Source organism: Pteropus medius, unplaced genomic scaffold, assembly GCF_902729225.1.
Source record: "Pteropus medius unplaced genomic scaffold, Ma_sr-lr_union100, whole genome shotgun sequence".
Lineage (NCBI taxonomy): Eukaryota > Metazoa > Chordata > Mammalia > Chiroptera > Pteropodidae > Pteropus > Pteropus medius.
The window spans coordinates 22,959,824-22,979,478 of NW_024351073.1; the positions used below are offsets into that span (position 1 = coordinate 22,959,824).

General features: G+C 54.5%; 1 protein-coding gene across 3 annotated transcripts in view; it reads right to left on the minus strand.

Moving 5' to 3' along the window:
- Positions 1-17,572, minus strand: part of UBE2QL1 (ubiquitin conjugating enzyme E2 QL1) — a 45,027-nt gene extending 27,455 nt beyond the window's left edge. Inside the window, exons 1-2 of one of the 3 annotated variants that reach the window (XM_039842811.1) lie at positions 16,609-17,572; positions 12,497-12,813 (exon numbers count right to left, since the gene is read on the minus strand). In XM_039842811.1, coding sequence (XP_039698745.1) covers positions 12,619-12,813; positions 16,609-17,385 — 972 coding nt within the window. In that variant the 5' untranslated portion in view covers positions 17,386-17,572 and the 3' untranslated portion in view covers positions 12,497-12,618. The other 2 variants (XM_039842814.1, XM_039842813.1) reach the window with 2 other exon arrangements.
- Between the last annotated feature and the right edge of the window lie 2,083 nt (positions 17,573-19,655).

Consider the following 19,655-nt stretch of genomic DNA (forward strand, 5'->3'; position numbering starts at 1 on the left):
CAGGGCTTGGGGTCTGTGCGGGGAGCTGGGCTCAGCCAGAGGGAGGAGCAGAGGCTGCAAGAAGGACGTGACCTGGGGTTGGGCCTGCCTCGTGGGTGGGACGTGGGGTGCTGAAGGGGCAGCTGAAATCTTCCCGTGGCAGCCCCACGCAGCACCCTCACAAGGACACTAGGCAGATTCTTGTTACGATCTGCAGAAGAGGAAGCGGGAGGTGAGGGAAGAGGCAGACCCGCTGCTGAGACCCTGAGGGCTGGTCTCCCTGGTCACAGGCAGTCCGTCGAGGGGTCAAGGTTCCACGCTTGCCGAGGCCAAACACCGGCAAAGTGCCAGCATGAGCCTGGCTTCACGCTGGCGTTGGCAGACCGGCCTCTTAGGTTCCCACGGTGATTCCCAGGCAGGAGGTGAGCCAGGTGTCTCCTCCAGGTGTGGCCTCCCTCCCCACAGGCAGTGAGCTGCTGCATCCTGGGTCCCGGGGACATGAGAAGCATCACAGTGTGCCCCACGGAGTCCCCTCATGGGCTCTCCACTTCCGGGACCCTGGGAGAAGGCAGACAGCGCTGGGCCGCGGGATGGCAACCCAGTGAGTTATATTGTGCTAATCTCCCGGTTTTCTGTTACAAAATTAAAATACGCACTCTCACTTAGACACAATCTAATTATAGCCTGCCACCTCACGTTGTCTAAGAAAACTAAAAAGGTGGTTACATTTAAAAAGTGCCCAGTTCTGGTGACTGCCTCCATAGGTCTCATATAGGATGACATTATTAATCCATCAGAGGAGAGACTTCTCTCTGGGGACTGGGGCACAGTATAGGTGGCCCCTCAGAGCTGTGAATATCTCTGACCTCATCTGCTTAAAATACTCGGAGCAGAAAACAGCCGCACCCAAATACAGAAGAATCTCTGATTTCCAAAGGCCGTTAAGACGTTTACAACCCGATGGGGGTGCTCGAGGCAGGTGCAAATTGTGCATTTCTCTCTTCTGTTAAGTTATTTAGAACTTTCTAAGAAACTCCATGAAATGAAGAAATGCTGCTTATAATAATATGCAGGAAGAGGAAAGTGTTCATCCAAGTGAAACATTTTACTGAACACATTTGAAATAAAATCACGCATACTGCCTCAAGAATCCACTCATTGTGGGCTATGCTTTCATTTAAAATATTTAATCTATTTTAACAATTTTAGTATATCGAGTAACACAAATAGCAGTTCATCTTCATTTCTCTGGGACCCCATATCTGTTCCAGTCCAGCCCTGAGAAGGACAGCTACAAGTGGCCAAGAACTCTCACGCATGTGTCAGTAAAATCGGCTACTTCTGTAAAGACTCATAGAAGCTTACACACACACACACGCGCGCGCGCACACACACACACGTCCAGGGACCGTGGTTCCCAGGTCTTTTCCACTGAGGAGACGACTCGCTACCTTCATTTTGGAATTCTGTCTCCTTTGGGATTTTCAATCGTTCGTAGCTTCCTTATTCCTACCGCAGAAATTTAAACCATGGCACACTGGGAAGAGAATTTGCTTTGAATGGCATGGGGATGCCCCATGTTATTGGGGCTCAGTATACATCCCAGAAATCCAGGTTTGCACGTGAACGTCTACTCTGTAACTTTGCCAATTCTGCCTAATTACGTGATGCTAGTTTGTTTGTTTGTTTTTTTAAGCTTAGAATACTCTGAAACAAATGCTAAGCCTAATTGGATTTTGGAGGATTTCAGATCAAGGCCAGGCTCCTGGTCCCTTGGGGCCTGACTGTGGCCCAACTGTGGCCCAAGGTCCTCCGCAGGGTGTGAAAGTGGTTATTGGCCACACCACAAGCCAACAACTTTTGCAGTCTACGCCAGCATGGAAAGCTGGAGGGTGTCCCATCACGGCCCTCCAGTGAGGATGCTATGATTCTCCCCACCTCTCTTCCCCTTCCAGACACCGCTGAACCCGGACTCCCTCTCAGACTACCTCTGGAGTCAATCTAACATTATGAATCCAACACTTTGGACATGTTCAAGGTCTCCGAGAAATAAGTTTCAGAGGACTGACTTACCCAACAGCATAGTGAAACAGTCTGGAATATTCTGAAATGTCTTCTAAAGCGCTATCTCCCTGTAAGTATTATGACTTACTGACTTAGAAGAACAGCAGGAAATAGTGAAACAGATGAGCCTGGCAGGAGATGAATCGAAGATTCGTACAACGGACCCAGATTCACTGGAATTACGCAGAGAAAATAACACGAAAAGGAAAACACCGAGTAGCGAATGGATGATTTAGAGATTCATACTTCTGAAATGTAAGATCACGTAGGAAAATTCTTTCTTTTATCAGTCACTCAAATTATGCTTGACTTATAGGACTAGTTAATATCACCGCATTATTTGCCTTAATACCACACAAATGACCAAATATAACAGTCTTTCACTGTAGGTTTGGGAGCCGGAAGTGTCAGAAGCATCTCCTCGTGGCCGAGATCATGAAGTCAAGACGGTCAAGACTAAACCTGTGTAGGTATTAGAGCCTAGAGTCTACAGATGCAGGTACAGGCTTTAACCAAATGTTTCCTTTGCCTCTGTTGTCACATTGCTTACGGCCAAAGATTAAACAGTGTGTCCATCATGTCTGGAGGCCTGCCTGGAGAGCAAATTCCAGAAAAAGGTTTAAAATTACACCTTGCTTGAGAGAAATGTAGCTAGTCAAGCACAAAGCAGTGATAGCTTAAACAACAATGGTCACGAGAGGTTTGGCTTCTGCCTGCTGCTTTAAAGATCATGTCGCTGACGTATCATCGTGAGATGTTTTGCAGAATCTTGGTTCCACAGCCCCGTTAGGTCACCTGACCGCAGTGACGAAGGCTCCAGACAAGATGACTCAGGATCTAAATCAGGCGAAGGAAAACCACGGAAGCTCACACAAGGCCTAACCGGTCAGCTTCGCCCCAGACACCTAACCCCTAACCCTCAATCTTTGCCTTTAAAAGCCCTGATTAAAGTCTGTCCGGGAGTCTGGGGTGTAAGCGGTAGCCTCTCGTCCTCCTGGCACGGCACCCTGCTGATAAATGCTTTAATTTCTCTATCGCAGGACTCAGCGTTCGGTGTCTGGCTCTGCTGCACGTTGGGTGGCTCCGTAGCATCCTGAGCAGTTCCTTCGACACCTCTGGGCAACTCGCGTTTATGGGACCGCATGCAAGTTTCTGCTGAATCCACGGGGACCGTCCGCAGGAAGTTTGGATGAGGCGTACTCTGTCCTGAATGTGCCCTGGGTGAGGGTCATCTCTTACTTCCTATGTCCCCATGGTGGGCCACCTTCTCTCTACTCTGTGGCCTCTCAAACGTGGATATTCGATAACTCCTACTCGCCGATGCTATGAACTGGGACAGTAGAGAGGGAAGAAGATGGCCTTGGAGATTCTCACTTAGCCCCCGGTCCCTGCAGGCGACGGAAGGTGCTGCCTCGCCCTTGTGCGTGCCAGCTTCCTTGTTCCCCGTGCCAGAACACCCCCGTCTTGGGGTTCCAGAAAGCCCTGCCCGTGGACGTGCTTTGAGGACGGTAAAGCCGAGTATCAGCTTAGCTCTGGGATCGGGGTCTGACTTACTCTCGCCAGCCCACCTCGGTCCCAGGCCCCAGGCTGGCACCTGCTGGCAGAACCCCACTCATTCTCCACGCAGACTCAAGCCTCTTAGGTCCACCTGCTGGCTGCGTCCTTCATATGCCTCCTGCATCTGCATTTTGAGTCCTGGGTCTCAGTTCTGAAGTCCCTGAGGGTTTTCTGGTCACTGTGATCACGTGGGACCATTCAGCCCTTTTCAATAGGCCTGAAAGGGTTGAACGATGGTTACCTACTCTCGTGCTGTCTACGGGCCAGGTCAAGGGCTGCGAAGTCAAGTGCTGACTAACAGCCTGCTTTCCGACCACGCCGCAGAGCCCAGCGGCTTATGTGAATGGGAAGGCCAGCAAGCCTCCAGTGGCATGTGCTTGGGGCCAATGTGTGGACTGAGGGCTTTGAATATTTCGCTTAGGGTAGAGCAACCAAAATGATCTCAACCAGAAGAATCGATGACAGCTAAATAATTAGTTTGCAGGAGAGGAAGAAAAAGAGACAAAAATAAATGTGGAAAACTCTCTGAGCAATGCTGGGTAGATCTGTTTCTATTTGCTGACTATGATGCTGAAATCTTAAGCCTAAAGTGGTCGTTATGGCAACATAACCCAGGCCCATACACTGATTCAGATATAGACTCCATTCCACGTAGGAGATCGTATCGTTTCTTAGACTGCTGTGCACAGCAGGCTGCGACACGCTGGGGGCAGGAGAATGCTTCATGCCCCAAGGATCTCAGGTGTTGAATTTCAGGTTTCAATGTTGCTAAACTGTGGCAAAAAACATTGAGAGTCCAACACAAACAGCATAACAATCCCGGAGGATCGGTGAGCTGTGCACCATTCCCTCTGCTGGTGATGGATTCCGCCCACCCCAGCCTTCAGACTTGAACCCTGGAGACAGCTAGTCGCTGTCCGGCCAAATGCAGGAATTCACCCTCGATTTGGGAGCAACGTCCAGGGCCCTCATTAGTGATCAGGAGCAGACGAGGCAGGCTCTGGGTTTCCACCGTTGATTAGCCTCCAGCTGTCATAATATCCTGCATCATATCCCAGAGGTTTCTGAGAAAATTCACCCACGTCTGCGGGTCAAACGGCAGGATTTCACTGAAGGAAAGAAAGACCTTTCCCGAAGGTGTCAGCAAGGCGACGGCGAGGTGAGCACAGTGACGTTCTCTTTCGACTGGACTTAGGTGACGATCGCGGTCATGGCTGGAGCCCGCAGCCTTCTACGGCATTTTAAATTCGATTTTCATCTCGGATCAAAATAGTAGCCGCAGAGCTTTCAAGCGGACATAGTTTTCTCCAACGAAGAAAGGACCCCAGCGATATTTAACGGCGGCCAAGGACGGCTGGTGTGCATTCAGGGACGATAGAATCGAATGTCCTAAGTGATAATATTCTGCCACGCGATTTTCTAACGCGGCAGCGACGAAGGAAATTAAACGGATTCAAAGACAGCACCAACGAACGGGATTCTCATGAGGGCGAGACCGAAAAGGTGAACAGCAGCCATCGACCCTGCGGCGGGACACTCATGTGACTCGTCATGATCAGACAGTGGCTCCTGATGACTCAGAACGGCTTGACGGTAGCGCCAACGGAGGCCAGGGCGGAAGCCCACCGCGAGACGGTACAAGGAGGCTATCTGGTGGTCTTTGCGACTATTCGTAAAATTATGGTCAACTGTGAAAAAGTTGGAGCCAATCGGAAGCCAGTGGTGGCCTGGAATACTAACAGTGAGGCCAGCAGACCCCTTCACGTGACGGATGCCGAACAGAAGCCCGACCTGGGACTCTGGTCTCTTGCTGCTTCTGTATTTCGTCCCATTCGTATTCCACCTCTTCAAAGGAAGGAGCCTCTGCTGACCACCTTCTCTGCGCCGGGCACTCTGTGCATCGTGTCTTGGAGCATCACGACTCTCCTGTGAAGTGGGGTGTGTGGTCCTCATGGTCAGGTGAGGCACTGAGGTTTGGAGAGGTAGCTACCGGCTCAGCAGGCTCGGGAGCAGGTGGTCCCGGAGCCCTGCCTCTGCCAGCAGGCCCGTGGCTTTATCCCAACCCCACCCGCCCCCTGTCCCACAAGAAGACCCATGGTGGCATGAGACATGCATTGAGCTTCTAAACCTTGTTTCCAGTGGTTCTGGCAGGAGCTGCACAACTAGCTTTAGGATTTCTCCTGAGACGGCCATCAACACTTAGAGCTATGTGCTACCTGGAGCTCTCACCCCATCCCAAGTGTAGACAGACGTGAGTGAGAAGCAAGTCTTTGTTTTCACTAACCCCTAACTGCGATTTAGCACTTCATTTAATTATGACGGAAAGTGACAAATCACAGCAGTATTAGCAATGCCTTGACTTAGAAATCCCAGATTAAAAAAAAAAAATCGCATTTCCGTTGTAGCTACTCAGACAGGTCATCGATGCTCGTTACCACGCCTGGTTGGGGGAGCTGTGGGACCTGTCTCTAGATCTTGATATTAAATGAGTTAAGGAAGTTGTGCTTTTTAGTTTTATATTTTAGTTTATCACATTCTTTTTGAAAATGTGATAACTGCATTTAAGTCAACAGCAGTCCTCCCTTATCCATGGGGAATAAATTCTAAGACCCCCCCAGTGGATGCCTGAAACTCCAGACAACCAAACCACACACACACACACACACACACACACACACCCCTATGATAAACTTTAACTTACAAATTAGGCACAGCAAGAGATTAACGACAGTAACTAAAAATGAAACAGAACAATTGTAACAACGTACTGGAATAAATGCTACGAGAATGCGGTCTCTCTCGCGCTCAAAACATCTTATTGTACTACGTTCGCCTTTCCACTTAAGGGGAGCACTTGCCAGCTTCCCTGTGGCGTGTCCGAATCGCCAGCATCCCCCTTCTGCTTTGGGGCCGTATTAAGTAAAACAAGGGTTACCGAGCACAAGCCCTGGGGCACGGTGACAGTCGATCTGACAAGTGAGACGGCTACTGAGTGACCGGCGGGCAGCAGTGTACGGGGGACGAGGGACGGGGCCTGGTTCACGTCCCAGGTGGGATGAAGTGAACTGGTGTGAGATTTCGCCGTGCCACTCAGAACGGCACGCAACTTAAAACTTACGAATTGTTTATTTCTGGAATTTTCCATTGAATATTTTCGGAGCGAGGTTGACAGCCACCATGGGTGAAGGGCAACTACTATAATTGTTTTCTTTTGAAATGCTATGAATTTTATTTTGTGCATTGAAAACTTTATTCTGAGGAGGGGTCCACCAGTGTCCCCAGAAGCCAAGGGGCCATGTAGTCTTCCAGGTGGCCTTGTCAGGGCCAGAGGTGGCAGGAAGTGGTTCTGGAGGCTCCTGTTCCTCTCTGATCTGCGAGAATAAGCAATGAGAGGCCTCCCCCTCTCTTATCTGTGAAAAGGCAGATGCCAGAATTCCCTTTTCAATGAATTACTAAAAATAAGTCACCCTAACTCAATCCAGCGGAGTTCAAAGTTACTTTTTATTAGATTAGTTTTATTTATAAATTAAAATTATTTCTTTTAAGCTTCATGTGATTTTTACTGGTTGATCCTACAGTTAAGAGAAACTGTCTTTTATGAGTTCTCTAAGATTAGGATTTTCCATAAATATACATTATAGAAGTGATGAAAGCGAAGAGAAGCAGGTGTGAAGGGTGCATGGCAGCGGGCGCCCTAGGCAGCTCATCTGCGTAGCTTTAGGTGGTCTTCAGAGGGCCTGCAGGTTTGCTGTGCTCTGCCTTCCCCAGGCCCAGCTAGAGGGGGCTGCGACCCCAGGAGAGAATTCTCCCAAGCGCGGGGGGCTGCAGAGCAAGCTTCCCTGAGACGGCCCTTTCGTACAAAGCGGGAGTCAAGAAATCACGATTTAGTATTTTGACGCCTTTTTAAAAGCTACATTTTAAAGGCTTATCATAGTCACATTTAAGCTTGTGACAAATTCAGTTTCGGGTTTCCTCATCGAAGTTCGACTTCTCCCTGTGGAAGACCTTGACACAGAGAAATCCTACAGCCGTAACTCTTGTTTGCCTCGTGCGGCCCAATCCATCCCATTCCCGACTGGCATCTGCGAAGCGAAACGGGCCCCCAGCACGGCATGCGAAAATCACTGATTCATATGTATCGGTAAGGCGAAAATAATCGTCCTAATAATTATGCCCAACATTTATACAAAAGCAACAGCTGCTTTCTATTATAACCAATATATTATCAATTCTCTCACTCCACATTCTGATTTTTGGAAATGTCTGAATCTCAAGATCAGAAAAATGGCAAGCACTCCCTTAATATTTTTTTCTGGAAAAATTTCCTTCAATTCCCAAGTGAACTGAAAACATTTTAACTTTAAGTGTGAGATCGGATCCATTGTAAGACAGCATTTCCTCCTCTCTCTCTCATCAAAAAACTCTTAATAAAAAATATTGAGAATGTTTGGCAAATATTGTGACAGAGAATTAGTATTTATTTTACAGAAATTATTTTTAAAGTAGCAATTTCTTCAGTCTGAGTGGTTTCCGCCAATGTAACAATTATGTTCAAAAAGCATTTCTTTCTCGAGTTATTTTCAGAATTTTTAAAATGCCTTTCTCTTTTATGCATCGAGGAAATAAAGCAGCAACAATTATCTTTCTTCTACAGTTCGAAAGAATTAAAACATCCTTCCTTTTCGCACAATAGATACAGCAGCTTACGGTGAATTTGGACCAACACAGTCGTCCAACTTTGCTGAGAAGTCAGCACTGCCCGTCAGGTTTGATGGACACGTCTGTCACCCCTTTCCTTGTGGGTTCCTTTTGGGCGTCGCGGCAAAACGAAGCACAGTATCATTGCCCCAGTTCCCCAAAGGTCATAGGGACCCCTGCGAACAACCGAGCCGCAAGCGCTACTTGGCGAGGTGGCTCCCACGGACCAACGTGACAGCGCGTCAGAACCAGGGGGCCCTGGCCCCGGGCTGCCCGGCGGTCACTCAGCTCTGCTCTTTCCTGGCCACGCGTCCCGGGCCCAGATTTGACCTCAGCGAGCCTCAGTTTCCCCCTCTGTAACATGGAGATAACAGCAGCACTCGCCGATCTCATAGGCTGTTGCGAGGATCCGATCAAACGACCCATAAAGCATTTTGCCCAGCAGCTGGATGACGCAGTTCACAGCCAATGTCGCCTTGCAAGAGGGGACGAAGCGAAGGGCCAGGGCGTCTGCTCAGACCGGCAGATCTCACGACAAACACGTTTATTTGGCACACACAGTGTGTCGGCCTTTTGCGAGGGGAACAGTTTGATTACGTCAATGGAATCTAGTGGGACGAGCATAGAAACGATTGTCTTCCAGAAAATGCAGAGGAGGGGCCATCGTTTAGCTGCAGGGCAGTTTGAGGGGCCGGCTGCAGAAGGTTGGAGCACCTTGGCAGGGTTTTAAAGGATGGCCAGGGGCTCACCTGGTGAATTCGGGACAGCGCTTTCCGGGCGGGGGCAGAACTGTGCCCAACCCAACGGCAGACAGAAACGCCCGGAGGGGAGACCGCCACGGGGGGCACGGTGGTGGGCGAGTGCCTCTGCGGGCGCAGGGGCCGTGGCTTGGGCTCTCTGGGTAAGGGTCACGGTCAAGTGTGTCTGTGTTTTGGAGGAGCCAGGAGGATGGAAGCGGCCGGATGGGGCGGTGCGGGAATCCACGCAGGAGGTGACAAGCGGTCGGAGGCAGGAGCACGGAGTGCGCGGGAAAGGCCGGGTGTGAAAACCGGACACAGCGACCCTGTGGCTGACCACGGCCACTCCTGCTGGGGGGCGGGGCACATCCCGGTGACCTCTCCCGGCTGCTGCAGCCACGCCCTGCCCTCCTTTTCCAGCCTTTGCCACCCGATGGATCCCAGACCTGCTCTGTCCCCAGACTTTCTCGTTCTGGGGCCTTTGGTCTTCCCGCTCAGCTCAGCTTCCTTTCCTCCTGGCTTCCCCGAAGCAGCCAGCCCTGGAGACGGCCAGGAGGACACAATGACACGGGGAGGGGGGGAAGGGAGGCCCTGGGAATGCCAGGAGTGGGGGGCGACAGCGCCCAAGTCACAGTGAACCCTCGGCAAACGGGCGCTGGACGAGCGAACGAACCAAGTGTGTGACGATGAGGAAAAGAGAACAGTTAGGCCTCACCGCAGCTTGCTGACTGCCTGACAGGAAGGCGCGGATGTCACCAGAAGTCTTTCTGGCGTGCAGCTCCGCATGTGTTCTGGGAGGCCACTGATCTTCCCGTTTATCCGCGATGAAGCCGCATTCGGAAAACAGGCTAGCCCGAGACGCCAGAGGCAAGTCTCACCCACCGATAGGTAGAGCCTTCCCTTGGGGAAGGTCACATGAAGTTTGAAAACTCTGCTGACCTCAGGGCCCCGCCTCTCCCAAGCCCCCCGGGCACAGAGAGGCAGTTGTCAGTTGTCAGGTCCAACGAATGGGCACTTAACCAAAATATTACGCAAAATATAATGGCGAAGCTGCCTGGCCTGTCAAAGACATAGGGATGGGTTTGCGTTGTCCCCAGAGGTAGTCAGCTCTCCGTGGCAGGCACTCACGTGTCCCCTCTTTGCCACTGTGTGCCTAGCAAGTGCCCGGCACACGGCGGGCACTCAACACCTGGCCGAGCGAACTGGCTCTGTGTGGTCCGCGGCCGAGCCCTCCTGACTGTGTCTAACCAGGGGTGAGTGACCTGTCTTGAGCACATGTCCTTTTCAACGTTCACACCCATCCCCCGCCTTGGTCTACCGAAGCTGCCCAGGCAGGAAGGACTTGTGTTTTGATAGTACGGCTTCAAGGGGCTTCCGTCAGGGTTGATGGAGGTCGGCGAGTCCATCCAGGTGGAGTGGGGGAAGCCAGGGGGTTCACGTCCAACCTCCACCACCCAAGGCCCCATGCCGCCCTGTGGCTGCAGGGGGAGGATGCACCCCGAAAGACTGGGCCTGGAAACGCTAAGCCATTCCTGGTCCAGGGTCACATTTTCAACCCAGGCCTCTCAATAGAATCACAAAGGAGTTTTTTCGAGAAGCCTCCACCGGAAGCCTGAGTCTCCAAAGGTTTGGGCCCTGGCACCGAAATGGTAATGTGAACACTGCCCAGGGCACCTGATTGATCATCTTGGCAGAGCCGCCGGTAGAGAGCGCAGAAGTTACACCTGCCCCCCGTCCGCTCTCTCCCTCCCCAGGGCCTTCTCTACGCAGCACAAACCACGATTTAGGAGATTTGAAATGTGGCTCAAAGAACCCACTATTAGGGGCTGCTCTAAAAAGAAAAACACAGCCATCGCCAGTGTAGTACCTGAGGCCGTCTACACCTAAACACTCCTCCTTCCAGGGGCCAGAGAAGGCGTGTGGGTTGTGGGTCTCGGACTTTAAAACAAACTTCGACTCGTTGTCCATGTTGGCCCTTTCCATGAAAGACAAACACTCCTCCCCACAAACACCACGCAGTCTCTTAGAAAGAAAACCAGCCTCTCACGCCCCTAAGATAAACCAGAAGAAACACATTTACATCCTCTTCTTGCAAGTGCAGATTCTCAAAAGTCGACGACTCAAGGCAAAGCCAGTCACACTATTATTAACTGTCCCATCAGCGCAGGAGGCGCGTAGTGCCAGGGAGCAGGACAGTGGGGACGCCAAGTTGGCATGGGGCTATTTTTAGGATGCTGAGCCCTGTCTGCGTCCTCCTGTCTGCCCTACTTGGTATCGGAACGAGCTGTTTTTTTCTCGGAACATTCCAGCACTTGGATACCTCAAGCTGCAGAATCGTCCGGTGGGTAAATCCCCCCGCCGCCTGCATGTGGCACAGGACAAAGCACACAGCGACGCACAGAACCCTCTCTCCCTGGGTGAGCACCTGTGTTCCCGCCCCGGGTTCTCCCAGCCTCCCCCTGAAGGGGCTGCCTTCTCGCTGGTCCAGGACGGGCTCGAGGCTGGCCTTGCCGAGCCTTCTCCGGTGGCCCTGTGCTCACGCGACCGCCTTTACTCTGCAAACCTGCACAGCCTCGCAAGGAACGTGAGGGCGGATTGGTTAAGGGGTCCCTGTTCGGGCTAGTCGTGGGCTGCATCGTGTCCCTACAAAACTCCTGTTGGCGTCCTACCCCCAGCACCTCAGGATGTGATTGCGTTCGGAGGCGGTCAAGTTCAGCCGAGTGCTGAGGGTGGGCCCCAATCCCGATGACCGAGTCCTCCCGAGAAGAGAGGACACAGACAGACAGGAACAGAAGGAAGATGGCGTGAGGAGGAGGCGGCCACCTGCCAGCCAAGTGGAGGCCCGGGACGGTGTCCTCGCAGCCTCAGAAGGAACCGGCCCTGCCGTGGCCACCCTGACCAGGGCGTCTGGCCCCCGGGGCTGCGAGACGCCCCATCTCTGCTGTGAAGGCTGGATCTGGTGCTTCTCACGGCAGCCCTGGCAGACTAACGCCGGGCTTTTTAGTAGGTGTTGGTCACGATAGCTTAGGCACCCAAAGCACTGTCCACCTTCACTACATTTTTTGAAAACACCTGGAGATTTTTCAGTCATAAAGAAAATGCTGTTTTCAGGCCTTGTACTTTGGAAGACGTCCTGAAGACGGCCGCACGTGTGTGTGTGTGCGCGTGTGCGTGTCCTTGTGCATGTGTGTGCCTGTGTGTGTGTGCCTGGTGTGTGCATGTGCACACACATGTGTGTAGGTGCATGTGTTCATGTGTATGCATGTACATGCATGTATCAGATGTGCATGTGTGTATGCAGTTCACGTGTGCATGCCTGTACGTGCACATTTGTGCACACACACACACACCTGTGCCTGTGCATACGCACATGTGCACCTGCGTGCATGCATGTGTGCATGTGTCTTGTACCTATGCACACATGCATGCATGTTCATGTGTGTATGCGTGCACACATATGTGTGTGTTCATGTGTGTGCGCACGTGTGCACACACATGTGACTCTCAGCGACACCCACGGTGCAGGTCCTTCCACGGCCGACATTCGGTCTCATTGCTGCGTGCTATCGCCAGAGGTGACCCTTCACTTCCTCACCACATCCCGACAAACGGCCACGTCCGCCAGTTTCCTGTGCTCGAGCCCCAGGAGCCAGTGCTGGCGGGCAGACGGCGCTGCCCTGGCATCGCTTACCGGCTGGAATTCAAGCACTAAGGTCTGAGGAAGTCTCAGCCCTGTTGTCCTCGGTCTTCCGCTGATGGCTGGCTGCATGTCTGTTTTCTGTGGACACAAAAGCTTGTCACGCAGGTCACAATTCAGACCGCTCCCCGGCGACAGCCATGTGCGTGGATGGCCCGGGCTCGACTCCGCCCTTCCTGACAGCTGTCGCCGGCGGGGGCTGTTCTCAGAGCACTGTCACTCGCTGCTAGCACTACGACATGGCATCGTGTGAACTGCCCCCGACGGCGAGGAGCTGCGGTTCCCTCCCCTGCACAGTGACCGTTGACAGAGTGGGAGCAAGTGAGGTGACACGGCCTACGTGCTTAGCTGGCCCAGACGCACAGCAAACCTTAGCTGCTGCTGCTACTATTCTTAGTAGTATCAGCAACGTCATCGTCACGGCGGGTCCAGTGATGTGGTTGGCTCTGAGGGGACAGAGGAGGAGTCAGGAACTGTCTTTTAAGTGCCATCTGTCACCTGTCCCTGGCTACGTCTAGTTAATTAAAAAGGGGACAATCGAGAGGTGAGCAGATGTGAAAACAGCACTGAGTTAGTGCTCCCTCAAGTGGCTTTTGGAGACCCTTCTGCTCACACAACTGCAAGCAGAGGGCCTCTGTCCAGTCACTCAATTATCCCAGGCCCCCCACCTGGAGGGTGAGCTGGCGAGCGTCCAGGCACTTCCGGGCAGAGCCCACCAACTCTGGGGTGAGTCCATCTGGGTTCACAGAGCCTGCCTGTCCTCTGTCATCTCTGCCAACGTGGCTTTGGATCTCAGACTGCCTGCTAGGTGCCAGCACTGTGCAAACATGGCCACTGCCTTCAGTGTCAGGAGCCACCCCTTAGAGCTTTCGGATGTGAAAACCCTATATGAGAAATATGGACTGTCTTCTGCAGGCTCAGTACGCGACAAAGGGCATAAACAATGGCCTCGGCTTTGAACATTGTCACCAGTTCATTTTTAAAGTACAGGGATTTTCATCCAACAGCAGAGGACTGAAGAGTCTCCTAAAACATCTTCGCTTACTCAAAAGAGGACCTAGCCACGGACAGTAGACAAACGGGCAAGCAGCTGTGTCGCTGTCTCCACGTGGAACACGGCATGTAAGGAACGTACGTTGATTTAATTTAAAGCGACCCCAAGCTGAGTGATTATGAACAAGGAAAAGAGGCTTCTCTGACTTTGTCACTTAGAAAAACAAATCCTAAAAAGAACCGCCAACAGATGGAGGAATATACTGGAATGGAATGACTCTTTCTTGTACCTCCTGGTTCGGTAACAGTCCTGGTTCCCTTCGATACCTAATGAGGCATTCCGAACACTTTCCCAAAGCCCGTTATCTTCAACTACGGGCCTGTCCCGGTAAGAACGGAACCTACAACATGCAATCCGTAGGCAGGGAATTCACACGAGCAGGAAAGGCGCAGGCTCGCGACACACGCTTAGAATCCCGAAACACTGATGACCGATTTCTCCAATTCTTACTTTGCATTTCAAACAGTTTATGTGCCTCCTACGTTGCTTTCTTTTGGATGTCGAAGCCGGCATTCAAAATGCAAAGAAAGTGAATTGGTATTTTAATCACTTGCTGAGTTCTCGCCTTCGTTTTCAGATATTTATGCACTAGATTTTAGAATAGGTAATAGAACACGATATGCAAGGTAGAAGGCCCTGAGTTCAGTAAGGTAAGATTTGGAATTAATAAATAAAAACGTTGATAATGACATTCAACACTGAAGTCTCTAAGTTGCAAGCTGTATGCAAGACTCAGTTTTGACTACAAAGAAAAGGAATGTACACACAAGGACCTGCCTATCTTAATAGAAGTTCATGGGCACAGATAGAAATATTATTCATAGCATTAATAGAAACTTGGAAAACAATTTACTAAGACGTATCTCTCTCTCTCTTTTTTAACTTCCTTATCTCTCATTAGAGATCTTTATTTTCCTGCCTCTTTTAAAATGCAGACTGGAATCTCTTCCAAGTCTTAAACGTTATGATTCTGTGATTCTAGGCAAAATGACATGTCCTCTTCCCCAGGTCCCCAAAGTCATCTTCACTGTGACGAATGAAAGAAGGTAAGAGACCGTTCTAGAGAGTTGTGATTAGCAACGATTTCACAAACAAATAAAGGCATGTCTGCGGAATGTTCTTCCACAGCATTCGTATAAATCCTGTTTGAAAAATAAATAACAGACCCCCTCCACCCCTGCGGCTTGTGCAGATTCAGTCACCTTACGGCAGAGCCAGCACGGAGCCGCGAGACTGGGGATGAACCTCGGACGTTAAAGCGTTCAGCCTTGCCAGTTAAAGATGTCTTTCCAGACCTGTCACCTCCATCCTGCTCCTCACTCAAGCAATCAGTGGAACCTACACCCCGGAAGAGGTAGACCAGCTGCTTGGTCACAAACTTCGGTCAAGAATTAAGTGCCCTCCTCCACCGGAGGGAGGATGCTGTTTGCTTGGTATCCCACGGCCTTCGACTTGAGTCAAATTGGCAGAAGGAGAATGATTTGATTAGTGTGAAAGGGACAGAGGCAGGTGACGGGGGACGGATGGCTTCTGACATGCCAGCTGTAGAAAGATCAAATCGAAGTCATTCAGGGTCTTCTAAGCAAAACAATTATTCTTCTTCATAAATCTAAAAGATGCCCATGTAAATATAATTGTATTAAATAATGTTTACTATCGATTCGGGAAAACACCAGCCAACTTGAACAGGGTCGAGAGCACGTAACTGGGGAAGGTAAAACCCTCATGCCCCGTCCGCAGCCAGGTGGGGACATATTTCAGAAGATTCTGTCATTCCTTGCTCTCCAGTGCTCTGAGATTTCTTCTTGGTAAAGCTGCCATCTGATGCAATAGGCGAGGAGACTCAAACTCGTCCCTCATATCAGTACTTAGTGAAAACGGCTTAGCCCTGATACAGGGTTTAACCCCTGGGGGCAGGAAGAAACCAGAGGCAGAAACGGGTCTGCGAGAGACCAAGACCTTGAACATCTACCCCAGAGGTGAAGGTTCTGGAAGTGGCAGGTACCAGACATTTCCTTGAGGGAGTCTGGCCTTGTCCCTTCAGGAGCCACTCACGCACTACACCTCTGCCTCTCCAGAGAAATTTCTCAAAAGTGACATTTTCACCTCTGCACGAGGTGCTGCCCGCGAAACGCAACAGAGCAGGTGGGGCAGATCCGCCAGCAGTGGCTGGCCCTCTGCAGAGCACCCCGCCTGAGATGCTGGAGGGGGAAGGTGTGTGTGTCCGTGGGGGGTTATAAACTAGGTCGGACAGGTGGATCCCGAGGTACACATAAAGTTCCACCTTCATGGAGATTGTGGGGACAGCAAATGGGGGGAAAGCAGATGAGGGGAATGGGAAAGGCAGGGGAGAGGAAGTGGTGGGAAGCTGGGGGGGGGAAGGAGGAAAGGGAGGTATGGGGAGACAGGAGGAGATGATGGAGGCCGGGAAAGGGAGGATGGAGTGGAGAAGGGCCAAAAGACGAGGGCAGTGGAGGGAAGGTCTGAGGGACATGGGGGCGCGGGGGCGTATGGGGGAGGATGGACACAGGGGAACGGGGAGAGGAGGGAGGAGGGGAGCAGGAAAAGCGGGACGCAGGGCAGAGCGAATTCTGGGGAGGCCGGCGGAGCGAGCTAGCGAGAGACCGGCGGAGACAGGGCAGGGGACCGGCAGGGACGAGGCGGAAAAGTAGAGAAGGAAGATAACGCTTCGGGGAAAGAAGGGTGGGCTCGGGGAGCGTCTCCCCGTGGAGGCCGGTCTCGAAAGAGCCCCGCGCGCACGAGCGGCCGGGCCCGGCGCGAGACGGCCGAGGGGCCGCGCGCCCCAGCCCCTCCCCGCTTACCTGGCCCTTGACCAGGCTGGCGGCGAACTGGCGCATGACGGCCTCCACGGTGTAGGCGCTGGACCAGCCGCGCGGCGTGAGCAGCTCCATGCAGATGGCGCCGCCGTCCAGCACGTAGCCGTTCTCCAGGCGCGGGCTGAGCACCCGCATGAAGGGCGGCGAGAAGGGGAAGTTGTCGGGGAAGGTGAGGTTGAGCAGGATGAACTCGGTGTTGGTCTCCTTCATGTCCTGCCACAGCACCGAGTCCTTGTCCACCTGGTGCAGCTTCACGTTCCAGTCGAAGAGGCTCTCGTCCACCAGCTCCACGGAGATGAAGCGGTCGCTGAGGCGCGCGATGTCCTGCAGCTCCTTCATGAGCCGCCGGCTGCGCACCTGCGTGCAGTGCTGCTGGCGCGCCGCGGGCACCAGGCTGCCGCCGGCCGGCGCGGCCGCCCCCGCCGGGCCCGGCCCCGCCTTGGCGCCCGCCGCCCGCTCCCGGGGGCCCCCGGAGCCCGCCGCCCCCGCCGCCCCGGCCGCCGGCTGCGGCGGCTTGTCGCGCGGGGCCAGCTCCGGCGCGCGCTTGCCCTTGCCCTTGCCGGGCCCGGGGCTGGCGTCGCCCGCGCCCCCGGGAGGGTGCTGCTGTGGCTGCTTGTGGCCGCCGCTCTTGGCGCCGCCCTTGCCGCGCAGCGACGCGCTCTGCTGGCCGCCGGCGCCGCGGTGGTTGTGGTGGTGCTTGGGGTCCTCGGTGTCCCGGTTGTGCAGGCGGATGAGCCCGATTTTGCGGAGCAGCGTGGCCATTTTAGGCTCGGCGCCGGCGGGGGGCTCCCCTCGGCTCCTGCCCCCGGAGCCCGAAAGCCGGGGCGCGGGGCGGCGGCGGCGACGGGCGACCACTTAGCGGGGCGCGGCGCGGGCCACCCCAGGCGCCGGCGGCCGAGGCTCAGCGGCGCGGGCAGCAAGCGCGCTCGCCGGCCGCGGTGTCGCCGCTGTCATAGGACGGGGCCCGCTCTGGCTCCGGCTCCGGCCGCCCCGCGAGCGGAGGCGTGGAGGGGAGGCGGCGTGGCTGGCCGTCCCCGGGCCGGTCCCCGGAGCCCGGTGTCCGCGGTCCTTTGTGCGCGGCCGCAGCCGAGCTGGCCTGGAGTCCGAGCGCCGCGCCGGGGCGCGCAGAGCCGCCCGCAGAGCCCGGGAGGCGGTGAGGTGGCCGCGGGCTCGCGCCGTGCGCGCCCGCCGGGCCGTGCCGCGCTGGCGGCTACCGCGGGGCCCCGGCCGCTGCGGCTGCTGACATTGCAGAGGCGGCTGCTCCGTCTGAGCCGCGCGCGGCGCGGAGGGGCGGCCCTGCCGGCGGGAGGGGGCGCGGGGCGGAGCCGCGGGCTGGCCTGCGCCGAGCCGCCCCGCCGCCCGGCTCCCGCGGCGACACGCGCACGGCCGCTGGGGGGAGACAGCGGCGCGCGCCGGGCCCGGGCGCCGGGCGCCGGGCGGCTGGGGCTCCGCGCGGGAGCCGACCCGCTGGCAGAACCGGGGCGGGGGTGGGGACGAGCGCGAGGGGGCGTGGGAGCGCGCGTGCCACGGGGGCCGCACCGGCTCTGGTCCTCGTGCCCGCGATCCGGGCTCGCCGCGCACCCCGCGCCCGGGCCTCGGGCTTCACTTAACCTCGTTAGGACCACCCGGAGGGGGAGGGGCGGGGTGCGGGGGAGCGTGGAAAGCAACCTCTTTACTGATTCCCCGGGACCAGATGGAGCCCGATGTCCCACGCAGCAGTCCGGGGCCAGCAGGGCCCAGGACCAGGGGACCCGCGGCGGGGACGCTCTCGTAAAGACTGATCAAAGACTAAGGGCCGGGGGGAGGAGGATGCGGAAAATCGCGCCCACCGCAAACCTCCTAAAGTCCCTTGAGTCGCGACCGAAGGGTGGCGTCACGCGAATTCACCCCTCCGCGCCGGCCGGCTGCCCTCCGGTCCGCCACTCGGGAGGGTCCGTGCGCTCCGAAAAGGGGGCTCGGGAGGACGGGACCGCCAGTACTGCTGGCTTTCGACCCGTTTCCGAAAGGCTGCGGGGAAACGCGTCCAACGCCGGCGTCCGCGGGCGCTCAGGGCGCAGGGCGAACGTCTCTGCAGGGCCCCTGCGGCCCCCGGGGACCTCGGTACCCGCAGCTGACCTCCTGGCTTCCGAGGGAGGGGAGGGGCGCCTCCCTCAACCTGAACGCCTTCATCCCTCCCCGCCCTTTCTGCTTTTAACCCTTGAAACTTATTTTTAACTGTGGACATTTCCAGCAAAAAGCATGTGCAGAGCCTCAGGAACTGGAACGACCTGGGAGCGGATGAAGCTTCAGTGTTTGCAGGAAGCTCGCTGCGGTGCACGGTCTAGTGTGTCTGGCCAAGCCGGGCAATGGCGGGAGGCGGAACTGGCCGCTGACATGTAGGTAATATTACCCCGTAAACGTAAATGGCTCAGGACTTTAAACTTCACCGCTGTTTCCGGTTCGGCTTCCAACTTGGAAAGACTCCAAGTTCAGTGGAGCGTGCTCATTCTGATGCCGCCATGATTTTTTAAAAAACGTCTTTATCATGTTCTCTTTCTCCAAATTATTATTTTCATTGTGAAAAATAACTCTTCAGGCCACTGTGGATACTAGCGCGGGTCTGGGGTTCCGTATTCTGGGGTTGTCTGCGGGGAGAGCCAGCTGTCAGCATAATCCTCGCAAGCCTGGCAGGTGAGCGGGAGGTGCCTGCACCCTGGAGTACTGTCTCCTGGAGAGGTGACCCTGCACGAAGGTGCATTTCCATGGAGGCTGTTTTCAAGTGGGTGGAACGGGGCAGTGCAGTGGCCCAGGCAAGACCAGTGGCTGGTGACGGATTCTAAGCCGCCACCCACTAAAGGTCTATTTGTCCCGGTCCCCTGGGCTGTTTTGGTGACTGCCTGATCCAGCTCTGCCTCTTAGCGATAGGTCGAGAAGGGAGGTGGCACTGTCTGTTAAGTGCTGTGAGCGCCTTTAACCTGTGGGGTTATGCCAAGGTTGAAAGGTGACCTTGGTGAGGTCAGCGGGCATTACAGGTTTTATCATTTCCCGGCCAC